This window comes from Schistocerca gregaria, chromosome 9 (assembly GCF_023897955.1).
Source record: "Schistocerca gregaria isolate iqSchGreg1 chromosome 9, iqSchGreg1.2, whole genome shotgun sequence".
Classification (NCBI taxonomy): Eukaryota; Metazoa; Arthropoda; class Insecta; order Orthoptera; family Acrididae; genus Schistocerca; species Schistocerca gregaria.
The window spans coordinates 207,310,854-207,327,714 of NC_064928.1; the positions used below are offsets into that span (position 1 = coordinate 207,310,854).

Genomic DNA, 16,861 nt, shown 5'->3' on the forward strand with positions numbered 1-16,861 from the left:
TGGTTCTTGCATATACTCCACATTGGCCATCACTGACCTTGCCGCAGTGTTAACACCTTCTCCCGTCAAATCACCGAAGTTAAGCGCTGTTGGGCTGGGCTAGTACTTGGCTGGGTGACCATTCGGTTTCCAAAGCCCTCTTGATAAGTGGTGTGCACTCAGCCCTTGTGAGGCAAACTGAGGAGCTACTTGATTGAGAAACAGCGGCTCCGGTCTCGTAAACTGACAAAACGGCCGGGAGAGCTGTGTGCTGACCACATGCCCCTCCAGGTCCGCATCCAGTGACGCCTGTGGGCTGAGGATGACACGGCGACCGGTAGGTACCGGTGGGCGTTCATTGCCTGAGTTGGGATGAGTTTAGTTTTTATATACTGCACATTATCCATCTTTCCCTCTTCCATCCTTCCCTCTAGACTACACATTTTTTGTAGAGAATTTAGAACATCTTTGCGTCTTCGAACGTTTTCTCTATGACGAAAAATTCTATGAAGGTGATTTTTCTCTAATCTTGTTCCTATTATCAAATCAATGTCAGAATTGCTTCTGGGGTACCTTTACCTTTCCTTAAGTCATGTATGACATCGTTAGTCTTGTCTCTTAATTCTGTGTAGCTAATTAATATTCAAAGAGTCACGTGATAGGCTTGAAGGGTGGGACTTGTGATAAATGAAGACACATGTTTGAGGAATTTGTTTAAGTTATTTATTTATTCATTCTGAACGGTTAGACTGTTCGCTGCACTGCCGTTACAGTGTGTTGATGAAGTTGCTGCGAAAACTGATGTAATGCGTTTCCTCTGGTCGTGGTAGTCCACGTGGACGTAGTAGCTTTCTGTAAAAAAAAAAACAAAGTAAAAGATTAGTCGGCTGTCAGTGTGAAGTCTCTCTTAGAAAATACTTCACTATATTAAAGGTGTTTCTACAGGAATGCAATTAAATGGTTCAGTTAGACATTTGATGGGGATGAACCATGTCGTAATTTGATATGAATGTGACGAGTGTATTTGGAATGGAGGGTAATAGAAATGAAAGTGAAAGTGAGCTGGTAGGGTGTACTGCAGTTCAACATGAAAGGAACGTCCGAGATATGTAACAGTTAACTTTCAGATAAATCAAGTGTTGGTACAGCTCGTATACTGCCTGTGACACTACAAAAGAATACTGCTTATCTGTATATGTAGGGGACTGCTACATTATAGCCATGACGAAATTAAATTTAGTGCAGTAAAATTTGAATTGCTAATAAAGAACAAACGAGTAAAATTAATATGATGCTTGGCTGCATTAATTAAAGAAGAAATAACTACAAAATCAATCACGCTGTTTCCATGCAGAGATAAATTTAGAAAAATAAAGCGGAATTCCAACAAGATAACGTATCTACCACGCAGCTTTAATGATAATGAAAAATGACAAGGAAGAACGGTAATGAATAAAATGGAAATCAGTTAACATCACGGGATGGGTGCAGGGCGAGCCGATATTACATAAATTTCCAAAGATGTTTTAAAAAAATATGATTGAAAAGTAGCTTGTGCATTCGTCACTGCAATTATGATTACCTGTAGAAGTACTTGAGTAATTCGAACAGAAAGAAGTAGTGGTGTGTCACTGCAGACCTAAGAACACGTGAAACAGCTGCCGCTGTATTTCGTTCTGAACAAGAAATTAGTATTAATCGTTGTGTGAGGCATCTGAGTATGTGATGTGTCACGTTATCGAAATACTGTTCTAAGATGAATATCTTATCGCAAGCAATGAAATTTAGAAACTACTTAGGGGCCTTTTTAAACGGTAGGTGAAGGAACATATCTATGTTATCCATCTGTTGCGTAGTCAGAATGTATAAAGTTGACACAGGTAGCGCAGTAGCTCCAACCCCTGATCGTCCATGTTAGGACAAGAGAGAGACAAATTCAGGAGCAAGTAGTGACCGTTCCACACGAAGTCGACGTCAGTGGCCGAGAGAGTGATTTACCATCAAGTGACAGCGGGTTTTTAGATTGATCATTCTGTTTGTTTACATATTTAATTTATTAGTTCGTAGTAATAGACGGAAAGTGATCGAGTAAAACAGAAGTAATATGCAGCGTTGCCCAAGAACCGTTATAGGCCCTCTATTGTTACTGATCTATAGTAACGACAGAGGAGACAATCTGAGTAGCCGTCTTCGATTGTTTGCAGATGATGCTGTCGTTTACCGTCTTGTAAAGTCATCAGATGATCAAAACGACTAGCAAAGTGATTTAGATAAGACATCTGTATGGTGCGAAAAGTGGCAATTGACCCTGAATAAAGAAAAGTGTGAAGCTATTCACATGGAGTACGTAAAGATATCAGCTAAATTTCGATTACGCGATAAGTCACACAAATCTGAGGGGCGTGAATTCTACTAAGTACTTAGGGATTACAATTACAAATAACCAAAATTGGAACGATCACATATATAATATTGTGGGTAGAGCAAACCAAAGACTGAGATTCATTGGTAGAACACTTAGAAGGTGCAACAGGTCTACCGAAGCGACTGCTTACACCACGCTTGTCCGCCATATTCTGGAGTGTTGCTGTGCGGTGTGAGAGCCGCATCAGGTGGGAATAACGGATGAGATCGAAAAAGAAGGCAGCTCGTTTCGTATTATCGCGAAATAGGGGAGACAGTGGCAATCATTAGGACAAAGACGTTTTTCGTTGCGACGGGATCTTCTCATGAAATTTCCATCACCAGTTTTCTCCTCCGATTGCGGAAACATTCTGTTGGCACCCACCTACATAGGAAGCAATGATCATCACGATTAAATAAATCAGGGCTCGCACAGAAAAATTTAAGTGCTCGTTTTTCCCGCTTGCCGTTCGAGAGTAGAACGGTAGAGAGATAGCATGAAGGTGGTTCATTGAACCCTCTGCAAGGCACTTTATTGTGAATAGCTGAGTAATCACGTAGATGTAGATATAGGTTGGTCTGGAAGTTGAATTTATTTTATCCGTAATTAGGACTGTTTATTCCCAAGGATAATGACAGCTATGAAACTGAACAGGATTTGCACGTTTAACTGCAATTCAGTGACTTTCCTTCGGGCAGTTACCACAGTTGCACAGAACTTCTGCATGAACGACATTACAGCCGTCAACTCAAATTATTGTTTCTTTTCCTCCACTACTGGCTGTCTTAGGCTATGGTGTCATTTTCCAGAGGTAGTCAATACGCGTGAGGAGACACCATCAATCTGTCCAGAAACGAGTTCATAGCGGGCAATATGTAAGTCAAACGAAAATGTTATCCCGAATGAGATTCTCACTAAGCAGCAGAGTGTGCACTGATAAGAAACTTCCTGGCAGATTAAAACAGTGTACAGGACCGAGAGTCGAACTCGGGACCTTCCCGCCTTTGCGAGCAAGTGCTCTACCATCTGAGCTACCCAAGCACGACTCACGACCCGTCCTCACAGCTCAGATTCCACCATTACCTCGTCTCCTACCTTCCAAACCTCACAGCAGCTCGTGCTTGGGTAGCTCAGAATGTGGAGCACTTGCCCGCGAAAGGGTAAGTTCCCGAGTTCGAGTCTCGGTCCGACACAGAAATCTGCCAGGAAGTTTCCTATCAGAGCACAGTCCGCTGCAGTGAGAAAATCTCTTTCTGGAAACATCCCCCAGGCTGTGGCTAAGCCATGCTTCCGCAATATTCTTTCTTGCAGGAGTGCTAGTTCTGCAAGTTATGCAGGAGAGCTTGTGCGAAACTTGGAAGGTAGGAGACGAGGTACTGGCGGAATTAAAGGTGTGAGGACGGGGTGTGAGTCGTGCTTGGGTAGCTCAGATGGTAGAGCACTTGCCCGCGAAAGGCAAAGGTCCCAGTTTCGAGTCTCGGTCCGGCACACAGTTTTAATTTGAAAATGTTATCGTTTCAGAGACCCTAAGTCAGTCTCAAAATTATGTTCCAAACTACGCTACACTGTTATTAAGGTTGGCATACTATTGACAGCATTACAGAGCACCTGTTCATGGTATCGCAACACGCCACGTTAACTTACTATGACGAACTAAAGTGTCTACAGTCTTTGTAACTCAACGGTGCCATAAGTTCTAAATGCCAGTGATACACTCTGAGTTCAAATGGTTCAAATGGCTCTAAGCACTGTGGGACTTAATCACTCACGGAAAGGGAAAAAGCTACAACATGGACATAGTGACCCACTGTCACCAGTTTCATAGCACTATTTGTAGAGGGATATGTTGGCTACGGTGTCAAAATTATGCGAGCTTATCCAAACTGGAAGTGGGGAGCAGTGAAAGAATGAAACCCGATACCGTTCACGAGATATAGTCTGGTTGATTGCTGACCGAAAACTGTTGCAAGCACCAGTATCGGGGCGTACAGGTCACAGCCTACACTTGATCGAACTCTCTAAGGAAATTGTCTACGGTACTAGAGGTGGAAATATTCGCTACCAGAATTGGCGCGGAGGAGAACCTGCCTGAGTGCTACAACGATAGGGGCATTTACATGCATGTAGAGAGCCGGGTAGCTCTGGAATCTCTATCGATCCCCACAGCAACATTTAAGATTATTTTAGTATGGCATGAATCTCCTGTAGGGTGAGGCTAGAGCAACATAGTAAACCTGCCGTGGGTCACTTGTCAGCCAGGAATCATTGGCAATGAACTAGTTGATAGGCTGGCCAGAACAGGTGCGGCGACTCCATTGATTGGACCACCACCTGTCCTAACCATTACTAAAGCGACGGTTAAACAAAAATCATGTTTGTAAATTCAAGGGGGACCTCTGCTACTAGGAGAAGCGCGACATTTTGCAGAATAGGCGGAGACGGGCGAAAAATTTACCGGACCGGGATTCGAACCCGCGGTCTACCGCTTATTAGGGAAGTGTGGTAACCACTGTGCCATCCGGGACACAGCGTTATTGTAACTGCACCGTCTCGGCACTCCCATCGGTCGCCATCTATCCACAGTCCGTATCTTACTGATGTTGACGACAGCAGTTCTGAATGGGATCTAAGTTTTAGTAATCCAGTACACACTCTGCGACGAATATCTGTGCAAAATTTGAAGGAGTTGGGGCTGGTTTTTCATGATGTAAATCTCTCCATTTTAAGTGACTGGTTGTAGGTACTGTGTCTATGACTTCCGCTTACTCACCTGCCAGTGAAGTGTTGGTCATCTTCAGTCACTGCTTAGTGGAGAGCGTATTTGGCGATGGCGGGGGCGGCGTACGAGATGGCGGGGGCAGCGGCGTAGCTCAGAGCGGGGGCGTACCTGAAATCCAACCACAGTGTTCAGTTTATCCGTACTACTCTACGGTAACTTGATGGTATCAAATGTGGGGATAACGGTTGTAACAATTTGAGCATGATTATTTCTCTACAGCACAGTGGCAATCAAATTGCCCCATAGAGGAAAGTCCACGTTGTCTGATCAGAGGCCATTACATTCTATACATAGTTATAGGTATAGTTTCCAAATCAGTATGCAGAACTAGACATAATTATTTCAAAACTGAGGTGAGAACTGAATTCCATATCTGTATACAATACACGAACAAAGTTGTTGAAGGTAACTGTTCCATTGTGCTTCTATTTGGGGGCAAAGACGATATCTATACGTCAAGTGAAGAGCGAAGGATGAGAATGTTTTGTTTTTAAAGAAAACTACGCACTTGCAATTCATCGCCACCTATAGTGACATGCAAATGAGAAGGTGACTGAGAGATGCATTCCGCGCTGTAAGACACGGAGAATACATTTCGGAATGGCCGAGGCCTCCCTCTCTCTCTCTCTCTCTCTCTCTCTCTCTCTCGCTCTCTCTCTCTCACCTTCTCTGTCTCTGTCCGTTGTCACACTCTCCACCCGTCTCCTATCTTGCAACTGCCAACGGTGCCTTAAGCACCACATTAGGCCATGCTTCCCACTACCGATTCTCTGCGGAAAAATTCATCTAATCCCGAAACTATTCTTGTCAATTCTGAACGTAGTACGTGGCATGTTCTCCTTTATACGTACCATAATGAACACTACTTAAGTTAAATACCTTACTGTCATTAGAAATTCATGAGAAGCAACGCTGTTCTAAACGCCACTACATGCACGCAAAGCGTACAAACGAGTGCAGTATTGGCTATTGGCTGATGTGCATCGCCCCACAACCTGTATTTTTACATGCACATGAATGTATCTGACGTTGCGCTCACTTACCATTTGCAGCTGCAGATTATGGCGGGTCATGGCCCATCGAACATACGCCGGTGTGAGGTGGAGCGTACACTATAAGTTAAGTAGTGGTTTTGACTTTGTACAAATGTAATATTTGTGTTTGCTTTTCTTTTTAGTTCATAAATAATTAGGTATGGTGTTCTTTTAATCATTGACAAAAGTCTTCTTATGCGCTTCTGTGTTTTATTGTTGTTCTGAAGAAGGTGTAGTTATCTACGCCGAAACCTGGGTTAACACTAGGTGCTTTTTCCGCAATCCAGGCAGGTTTTTAGTTTTTTCATATATTAACCAACGATTGCTGACGCGCTACGATGTTGAAGGTTCTTAAGCACACAGGCACGTTGCAGACTTTAAGGGTTATTGTAGGATTCCAGAAGGATTAACCTGGTTTCATCGAGAAATATTGTATGCACACTTGTTTAGGTATCTTTTCTATGCCTTTTCCACACAAATTCCGTGCGAACAGATCTAGGAGGGCTCGACAGTAGCGATCTACAGCCACGTCAGCCTCATTGGATGCAGATGTAGAGTGGTATGCGGTCAGCACACCGCTACAATGGCTACAATCAATGGGGCTCAGAGTACCTCAATTGCCATCAACGCTCGGCAGAGCCGGACGGTGACCCATGTTAGTGCTACCCATCCAGAAAGCGGGTTTAACCTTGGTGATCTGACGGAAACTCGTATTACCACTGCGCCAAAGCCGTTGAGTTTTTCCACATTTCCAGGACATTGTTTCAGGTCGTGTCTTGAGTCCGTACAACGGACAGTTTAGCACTCACAGTCGCTCTAGCAGTACATCCGCCGTAGTGTCACCCGATCATTAAGGCTGGCTGCTACTCACCTAGCGTAGCTCAGAGCAGGGGCGGCGTAGCTCACGGCGGGGGCGGCGTAGCTGATGGCGGGGGCAGCAGCGATGGCAGGGGCGGCGTAGCTGACGGCGGGGGCCGCGGCGATCGCGGGAGCGGCGTAGCTGATAGCAGGGGCGGCGGCGATAGCGGGGGCGGCGTAGCTGATGGCGGGGGCGGCAGCGATGGCAGGAGCAGCGTAGCTCACCTGCAAGTTAACAGTACATACTTTGCGTTTTAGCGGACACAGCCACAAACCCATGACACAGTTTCAGAATTAGTGATGCAAGCCACCTGGGTGAAAGACAGCTTGCTAAATTCACACACATGACTTCTTTCAGAAAATAGGTATCAGTGAACAAGTGAATCATATCTAAGTCTTCATGCTTTCCTAGCCCTTGTCACTAAACTTTAATTCTTCTGGGGTATTAGGCCGCGTCACATGTCAACTAAAATAATCATCGTTTCGACCCCTCTGCTGGGATCTAAAATGTTCAAATGTGTGTGAAATCTTATGGGTCTTAGCAGATAAGGTCAGCAGTCCCTAAGCTTACACACTACATAACCTAAATTATCCTAAGGACAAACACACATGCCCGAGGGAGGACTCGAACCTCCGCCGGGACCAGCCGCACAGTCCATGACTGCAGCGCCCTAGACCTCTCGGCTACTACCGCGCAGCGCTGGGAGCTCCATCAGGATCTTCTGAAGTGCGCGTGATTTACGACGGCGGCCAAGTTTAGGTTCGTTCTGCGCATCTCACGTCACAAAAGTCAGCCAATGAACAGAGAACGACGTTGCCAGAGTTCAGCTGCAGTCCGGAGTACGAACGAGTGTCTTCAGTTTTAGAAACGTTCAGTCATAAATGAAGTAATTGAACAAAAGCAACGTCTTGATAGCAGAATTTCTTTTATAGAAAGTTTGGAAAAAGCATTCTTTATACCAATTGCTTCATATTCTATTAATTAATTAAACCAAACGAGCAATAAGCCTCCTAATTCAGGAGATAGCAAGGAAAGTTGTTTGTATCATTCTCTCTAACCGCTTTTTCGCTACAAAGAAAAGCGGTAAGTGTTTATTTTCTATTTTACTTCGACGAAACGTGAGTAATTCATAGTCATACCAACAGTGTTTGTCGGTATTTTGCGTCGTATTTTAAAATCCTTCAGAAAGTCTGTTTGATGAAGATCTGTGGTAGTGTAATGGTTAAAGTGTGGCGCCGGCACGGTAGCTCAGCGTGTTTGGTCAGAGGGTTGCGTGCTGTCTGTAATAAAAAAATATGAGTCAAGGAATCAACGATCAACTTGAACGGATGTCTTGTGACGTCTGCCCAGAACGAAAGCAACGAACTATATCGCCAAAAAAAGAAAGTGTTTGGCTGCGAAGTGAAATATTCTGAGTTCAAACCTTGTTCGGTGCTTAATATTTTCTTTATTTAAAAGCAATATCTAAATGTCTTACTTCATGAATTTTATTCGTCTGAATGTAACTTTTTTGAAATTTGTAGTGGCAACTAAAATCGACCATACGGAAAGTATATGCTATGGACTTTTACCTCTGCAAACTCTTCAGAATTTCGTGCAATGGTTTACTACATTTAATGCAGCACAATAAATGCGTTGAACATCGAAACATTATTAAGTCGTTTATGGGGGAAAGGTATCAGTCAAAAAGATAAGTAAAACTCAAAAAATTTGGACCAAATAGTTTTTCTGAAATCGAATGATAGGTGTGTCAAAGCAGTAGGAACACCCATGTGTCCGTATAGACGAGAAGAGCAGTGATGACAAAATCGCGCACAGCGCGGAATGCGGGGAGCACGTCTCTGTAGCAGCGAAAGGGTTAATGCGGCCGTGGTGGCTTTACTTCATAAACTGCGCGCTCCCCCCTAAACGTAAGTTTGCTTGGCGCGTGAAACTGGCAACGCAGCGATCTCTCGCTGCTGGGCGGCCATGCGCGAACCGCCAAGATAAATGAATTGAACTTTAGCAATAGTGGACAGCGGATAATCCCCAGCAGAGGGTTCGAAAGATTACTTTAGTAGGAATATGACGCGGCCTAACACCCGAGAATATCAACCATTATGAGATCAAGATCGCATGAGGAGTCAGTGCTCGAAGATGCTGTGTAATACCACAAAGTGTCCGTCAACGACTGCTGTGCAACACGACAGGCTACTGCGAATGTACGACGGTGGTGGTACTTACGGCAGCGGGTGCAGCGACGGCGGCGCCGTATCCCAGACCCAGCAGGCCTCTCTTCTCCTGCTTCTTCTCAGAAGTGGCCTCCTTGTTGTCCACAGCCTGAGCGCAGGCAGCGGCGACGAACAGCAGAACCTGCGGCAGCAAACAGCACGTCCACTCACCATACACGTACTCCACCCATATTACTCATTCGCCTAGTATTACAAGCATTAAGTATCAAAGCAGAGCCAGTTGGTATTTCCTGCGACCTATCCAAGATATCTGACTGTGGATCACAATGCTCTTCTAGGCAAACTGAGCTTTTCTGGGATTGATGGTACAGCTGATCAATGAACGAAGTCATATATAACCAAAAGAATACATAAAGATGCGCATATTAATTTAGCCAATTTAGTGAAGGGGCATAATTCAGATATCACTGATGGGGCTTAATCTGAGGTCTGATACCGTTCAACACATATGTAAACGATCCTCTGTGTATTAAAGAGAAGTAGATGACACTAGTATTGTAATTAAACCAAACATCTACACAGCAGCTGAAGAATTAATAAACAATGTGTAAGTAGGCTGTTTAGGTTTTTATGTTGATAACGCCATGTAGTGCTGTGTGAAGGCAGTTGTTGGTTTGCACTGTTGGAGTAATATTCGCCATTGTAGTGTTGGGCAGTTGGCTGTTAACAGCGCGCAGCGCTGCGCAGTTGGAGGTGAGCCGCCAGCAGTGGTGAATGTAGGGAGTGAGATGGCGGAATTTTGAGAGCGGATAATTTGTACATATAAATTATGACCTTTGAATACTATTAAGGTAAACACATTGTTTGTTCTCTATCAAAATCTTTCATTTGCTGACTATGCCTATCAGTAGTTAGTGCCTTCAGTAGTTTGAATCTTTTATTTAGCTGGCAGTATTGCCGCTCGCTGTATTGCAGTAGTTCGAGTAACGAAGATTTTTGTGAGATAAGTGGCTCTGAGCACTATGGGACTTAACATCTATGGTCGTCAGTCCCCTAGAACTTAGAACTACTGAAACCTAACTAACCTAAGGACATCACACAACACCCAGCCATCTCGTGAGGTAAGTGATTTCTGAGGTAAGTGATTTTTGAAAGGTATAGGTTAATGTTAGTCAGGGCCATTCTTTTGTAGGGATTATTCAATGTCAGATTGCGTTGCGCTAAAAATATTGTGTGTCAGTTTAGTGTTGATCAGAATAAGTAAAGAGCGAAATGTCTGAGTACGTTCAGTTCTGGTCTGCTGTTTGCAAATCAAATAATGTAAGAGGTTTATCATCACAATAATTCAATAATTTTTCTTTGGGGGACACGTTTCAAATGTTCTTAAAAGCATCATAGGCTGATTTTTGGAAAAGGTCTCATCCACACTTCCGAAAGACATGACATATTTAGTACTGCACGTACATACAACACATGGTGATGAAATGATAAATAGGGGATAAACGTCAATATCTTAGGCGTCTCTATTGATAAGAATTTAAACTGGAAACAGCACATTTGGAAGTCCTAAAGCAACTTAGTTCTATCGCATTTTCACTTAAGTTCATCGTAGTTCTTGCGGAGATCCAAATCAGTAAATATTTTACATGTTTTCATTCAATAATTTCGTACAAAGTAATGATCTAGGGCAACTCGTCTTCCAGAAATAATTTATTCAGTGCTCAAAAACGTGATGTTCATCTTGTAGACGTCCGTTTAAGGAGTTAGGCATTTTGACTACTATTTCACACTGCATTTACTCCCTCATGTACCTTGTTGTAAATAATCCACTGCAGGACAATGATCATAATTACAATAACAGAGTCTTAAAAATTGCATTCGTTACATCGCATTAAGGCAATCTTTCCTGCGAAAAGGGTGCGCGATGCTCCAGCTAATATTTTTTACCACTTATCGCTCACTGATATAAAATGTCTGACAGATAACAGTAATATTTGAAATTAAGCTGAAAAAGTTTCCCCTCGACATCTCCTTCTATTCCATACAAGAAACTGTTTTATTTTAAAGTCTGCAAGATAGTTGGTAGGAATTGCTAAATGACATCTTCTCTTTTTTTTTAATATCAAAAATATACTTGTAAATGATCAGCATGCAGTCATATTTAGAAAATAATTCATGACGTGAAATATAGAGACTCATTCCACATCATTACGATCTATCGTGCAAATGCTTCAGGGAACATGAAACTAAGTAAGGCAAGATCTCATTTTAACTGAAATAATTATTATATTCAGTTGATTGCATTCTTCGGAACAACCAATTCATAATCGTCTAAAAATCTACATCTACACTTCGCAAGCAATTTTACGGTGTGTCTCTATTCTTGACTCTTGGTCTATCTCCACGTGAACTCCCATTTCTCTGATTTTTTTCACCTTGGTCATTTATGGCAGTTAGTAATATGATACCCAGTTTTTCTTGGAGGATATTCTCTTGGAATATCAACTGTAAACCTCTTCATTATGCCGAATGCCTCGTTTGTGGATTCTCTTATTGGAATTTCCTGAGCACCTCCTTATGTCTCTTGCACTTATGAAGCGATCCCATGATGAAACCTGCCATTTTTCGTTGAAACTCCACGATCCATTCTGTTAGTGTAACGTGCTAACGGTTGCAGACTGATGAGTAATTTTGTAGAATTTGTTTTACAGGTGTTTCGTAAGCCAGCTAATTCGCACGTGAATTACATTTTCTGAAGATAAGATTCTCACAGTTAATCTTGCTGTGGCATCTTCTTTCTTCGATATGCGGTCACTTAACTTTAAAGCGGTCCATATGGTTACTACTAGATATCTTACGACTGTTAACATATCTTTTCGTTTATCCCCAGTGAAGTAATGGAAAGGTAACGAGTTTCTTCATCTATTTACGTGCAATAAGTTACATCAATTTACCTTCAGGATCAAATGCCAGTTTCTGCAGCAATCACAGATCATCCATAGATGACTCTGCATTTTGCCACAGCCTTCTGACGTTACTACTTTCATATAGACAACACCATCGTTTAAGAATGATGCATGGACCTCTCGACAACGTGTAGTACAACGTTTCTGTATACTGTCAACGGCGACCATTCTGTAACACCCCTTTTTGGTACTCTTGAGATTACCATTACGTCAATCGATTTCGTCTCGTTAAGAATATTTAAATGGCGTTTTATGGAGCACAGATATTAAATTAGTTTCGAAGATAAGGATTATTAAAACTGTTGTAGAATTTATAGCGACGTATGGAACTCAAACATGGGAAGCAATTGAATAGGACTATTCTCAGTAGAGACGGGAATTTGGAGGTGTTGCTGTTGGTTGACATCATGAGATGAAACCAAAACTGGAGACATACGCATGAATGGCTAAGAAGTTGACGGAGACAACATGTGAACTGGGTTTCCGAAGACTTATGTCAGACATGAATTTCCAAGCCAAAGACTGCAGAAGTAGGACACTTTCGAAGCTAGAGTGCGGGAAAAAAAATAATGTTGTAACAAATCGCAGTTAAATGAAAGAACGACGTGTTGATATCTGTCTGCAAGGAAGTCTTGCATCCAGTCACAGATCTTCTCATATACTAGATGAACTAGTATTCTGCGCACTAAAAGACAATTTAGAGCTCTGTCGAAGGCTTTCCGTTAGTTTAGGAACATGGTATTGACCTAGGTGCCTCTGTCTACTACGCTCCCGTAGGGGAACAGAGCGAACCGTATTTCGGACGATTTACTTCATTTTTTGAGCCATGCGTATTTCGTGTACCTCGTACATTGCTGAAGGTATAGTCCTTTAGTATGAGCATCAGACTGACAATTAAGTACTCAACGGAAATTAACTCACGGCCACTAGAGCACACACGGACACATTGCGATTTGATAGTATATACCATATCTCACATTTTTAAGTTGCAGAAGGCCGAGGAGACGGAGAAAGCAAGGGACTAATTAAAATTGGACAGGATAATGAAATTATGGATTATTATAATATCTAGAAAATGTGATAATAGGAAATGCAAGAATTGAGGCAGAAGTTAGCAGGAAGGTACAACAGAGCAATAAATTTTTCCAGTATGTGAGGTACTTAGACTTGGGAAGATAGGTGTCAAAGAAGTGTAATTAAGGACTGTTGTTGCTGTTGTTGTTGTGGTCGTCAGTCCTGAGACTGGTTTGATGCAGCTCTCCATGCTACTCTATCCTGTGCAAGCTTCTTCATCTCCCAGTACGTACTGCAGCCTATATCCTTCTGAATCTGCTTAGTGTATTCATCTCTTGGCGTCCCTCTACGATTTTTACCCTCCAAGCTGCCCTCCAATACTAAATTGGTGATCCTTCGATGTCTCAGAACATGTCCTACCAACCGATCACTTCTTCTAGTCAAGTTGTGCCACAAGCTCCTTTTCTCCCCTATTCTATTCCTCCTCATTAGTTATGTGATGTACCCATCTAATCTTTAGCATTTTTCTGTAGCACCACATTTCGAAAGCTTCTATTCTCTTCTTGTCTAAACTATCGTCCACATTTCACTTCCATACATGGCTACACTCCATACAAATACTTTCAAAAACGACTTCCTGACATTTAAATATATACTTGATGTTTACAAATTTCTCTACTTCAGAAACGTTATCCTTGCCATTGCAGGTCTACATTTTGTATCCTGTATACTTCGACCATCATCAGTTATTTTGCTCCGCAAATAGCAAAACTCCTTTACTACTTTAAGTGTCTCATTTCCTAAGCTAATTCCCTCAGCATCACCCGACTTTTAGAGCCATATGTACATACAGCGAAATGTACATACGAGTATACATAGGACAACTGGACAGTGACAAGAAGAGAGTAGGATCCAGGTCAATGGAATGTTGTGCGAGTGGTACCCTCTGCCGTGCACCAGTAAGACGGGTTGAAGATATACATGTAGCTGACAAAATTCCCAAATTTAGAAAAATACGAGCTCATACGGTTTACATGCAGCGGTTCTTCCTATGTAATGTTCATGAGTGTTACAGGACACACACACACACACACACACACACACACACACACACACACACACACACACACGCACCCACACACACACACACACACACAGAGAGAGAGAGAGAGAGAGAGAGAGAGAGAGAGAGAGACAGAGAGAGAGAGAGAGAGAGAGAGAGAGAGACAGAGAAAGAGAAAGATAGAGAGAAATTTACTGGGGATTGAGAAGTACCCTCAGCCACGTACACAGTAAGGTGGCTCGAGAAGTGTAGACGTAGCTTACTCGCAGAGAATCTTACAGAGATAGGGTTGTACTCACCAGAGCGGCCTTCATGGTGTTTGGTGGTTGGTGGTTGTGGGTCTGCGGCGACTGTATCTGCAGCTGAAAGCTAGTGGTGCCGTCTGGAGCCGAGCTGTGTCCTTTTATACCGGACGCCGGCAGCCGCAGCGACTGGTTCCACCGGAATGGTGAGCCAGCCGCCTCACACCCGCCCCCACTAAACACTGCGTGAGCAGCCGAGTTAGCTACCCACTACCACCTCCACGAGCTGACCCTCAGTCTGGTTCCAACTTTCGGGCGATCCACACAGCTCTGATCCGACATTTGCTCATCGAATTCTTAGAAAGTTTTTCCGATATTCGAGTTCTGCACCATCAGATACGGTCATCGTCAAAATATTTAATATCATGTGTCTCTTCTTACTGTAGTAGGTGGTGAACGCCACGTAGCATCGAGCAGGGTCGCTTAAGTAAATTTCTTGAGGGATAAATTCGTACAATGTTAAGAGTGACTGATCCTGCGTCGTCAGACTCAAGCCGTCTTTGTGACTCAGAAATATCCGAGCAGCATTCGGTGGCGGAGAGTCTCAGTTTGGAGCCACATTTCCGGTGTACCACAGGGTTCTGTACTGGGACTTCGGATAGTGCCTGTTCGTCGCATTTGTATAGTCTGCCGATAGCCTGCTTCTGCACAACAACTTGACTGTGGTCTTCAAAACGTCAGAATGTAGTTAGTGCAATATGTTACTTCATATTGTTTTCTGCGGTGAAATGTCCATAGCCTTACGTAAATGTCTTATAATACGTTTTTAGACAGTTTGATGTGTCGACAGACTGAAATTACCGTCGCGATCCACAGAGTGTGTAGCAAGCATTTTCCAACGAGGATCATGAGCTTGGCGCAAGCTTTCAGACGTCCCACACAGTTCTGTACTGAGACCTATGTTAGCTCCTGCTCTGCAATGTTTTAAAATGTTTCTGTCGCTATTCTGCGCCTTCGGGCTCCTATCATTTTCAAAGCATCAGTAACATTTTCTCGTCTTTCCTGATATTTTCGGCAGTGAACACTCTTTATAAATGCGTAGAGATCATTTCGCAGCTTTCTTGAACTACGCGTTACTAGAACGTTTGTCGGATTAGAGCTGGCCGGCCGGTGTGGTCGATCGGTTCTAGGTGCTTCAGTCTGGAACCTCGAATCCTTCCCCGGTCATGGATGTGTGTGATGTCCTTTCTAAGTTGTAGGGGATTGATGACCTCATACGTTAAGTCCCGTAGTGCTCAGAGCTATTTTCACCATTTCGATGATCCGCTAGGGCCACAGCAGGAACACCCACACTAGGACCAAACTCTCTTGCTTGCCAAGCGGTTCTGTACCGAGACCTGATATCGTGTTTTCCCGGCATGTTTGTACATCGTTGCTGCTGATTAGATTACTATCGTCTTCAGAGTGTTACTACGTTTTCAGTCACACGAACTTCTACTGTTGTCATCAGTTAAGATTCTGTTGGTTTGGATAGGAAGCCTCATGCGTATTTCCTGGACGACACGTTTCCACAGCGTTTGGACTGATAGATTTTGCGTCGTTGGATAAATACAATCTTGGGAATCCGAGAAATTCCCAACAACGACGACTACCCGTGGACACAGTATGGTTCAAACGTGTAGGTGGCTCTATTCCGAGACATGTGTTAGTGCCTGTTCGTCACATTCGCAGAAATTACCTTCAGGTACTTTACTAAAACCTTTCCACGATCCTGTAGACTGGAAAACGTTTGTACGCGTCTAGTGCCAAGTGACAATTCGTACTATCGATGACAGTGATGTCTCTACAGCATGTATAGCGAATCTTATGTAAATTTTTGAACGTCACATTCCTTGGACGTTCAAAGTGACACTACGATTGTGTGAGGACTATTTAATGGCGCTAACGCTCCGTGAATAGCAGCAGCGGAGACCCTCAGTATGGCAGAAACTTTGAGGAGTATCTTACGTATTTACACTGAGTCTTGTACAGCACCTACTTGTCCTATTTGTAGAAAGTTTCTGCCGATACTTTGGCTCTACACCATCATTTTTAGTGTGTCACTACACATGTAACGACACATTTTGCTTCCTGCTGTTATTAACAGGATTCGCTCCATTCTGTTGTGTACGGATTCTTATATAAATGCCTCCAACGATACGTTTCCAGAATGCGTAGATTTATAATTTTATTATGCTTTGTCGCGTTAAAGCCTTCATCGAAGTGTTTCTCGCTATAAAGTGTATACGAAACTCTTATCTACATCTACAGCTATACAAGGTGAAGAACAATCAGCGTGCTCTCATTTTAT

The 16,861-nt window shown here is 43.1% G+C and overlaps 1 protein-coding gene across 1 annotated transcript in view; it reads right to left on the reverse strand.

The window, feature by feature from the left end:
- The window catches only part of LOC126291514 (ice-structuring glycoprotein-like), a 153,302-nt gene that overhangs the window by 68,562 nt on the left and 67,879 nt on the right, over window positions 1-16,861 (reverse strand). Inside the window, exons 4-7 of the mRNA XM_049985019.1 lie at window positions 14,569-14,746; window positions 9,279-9,407; window positions 7,068-7,279; window positions 5,229-5,270 (exon numbers count right to left, since the gene is read on the reverse strand). Of these exons, the coding sequence (XP_049840976.1) occupies window positions 5,229-5,270; window positions 7,068-7,279; window positions 9,279-9,407; window positions 14,569-14,746 (561 nt within the window). The remainder of the gene's footprint in view (window positions 1-5,228; window positions 5,271-7,067; window positions 7,280-9,278; window positions 9,408-14,568; window positions 14,747-16,861) is intronic.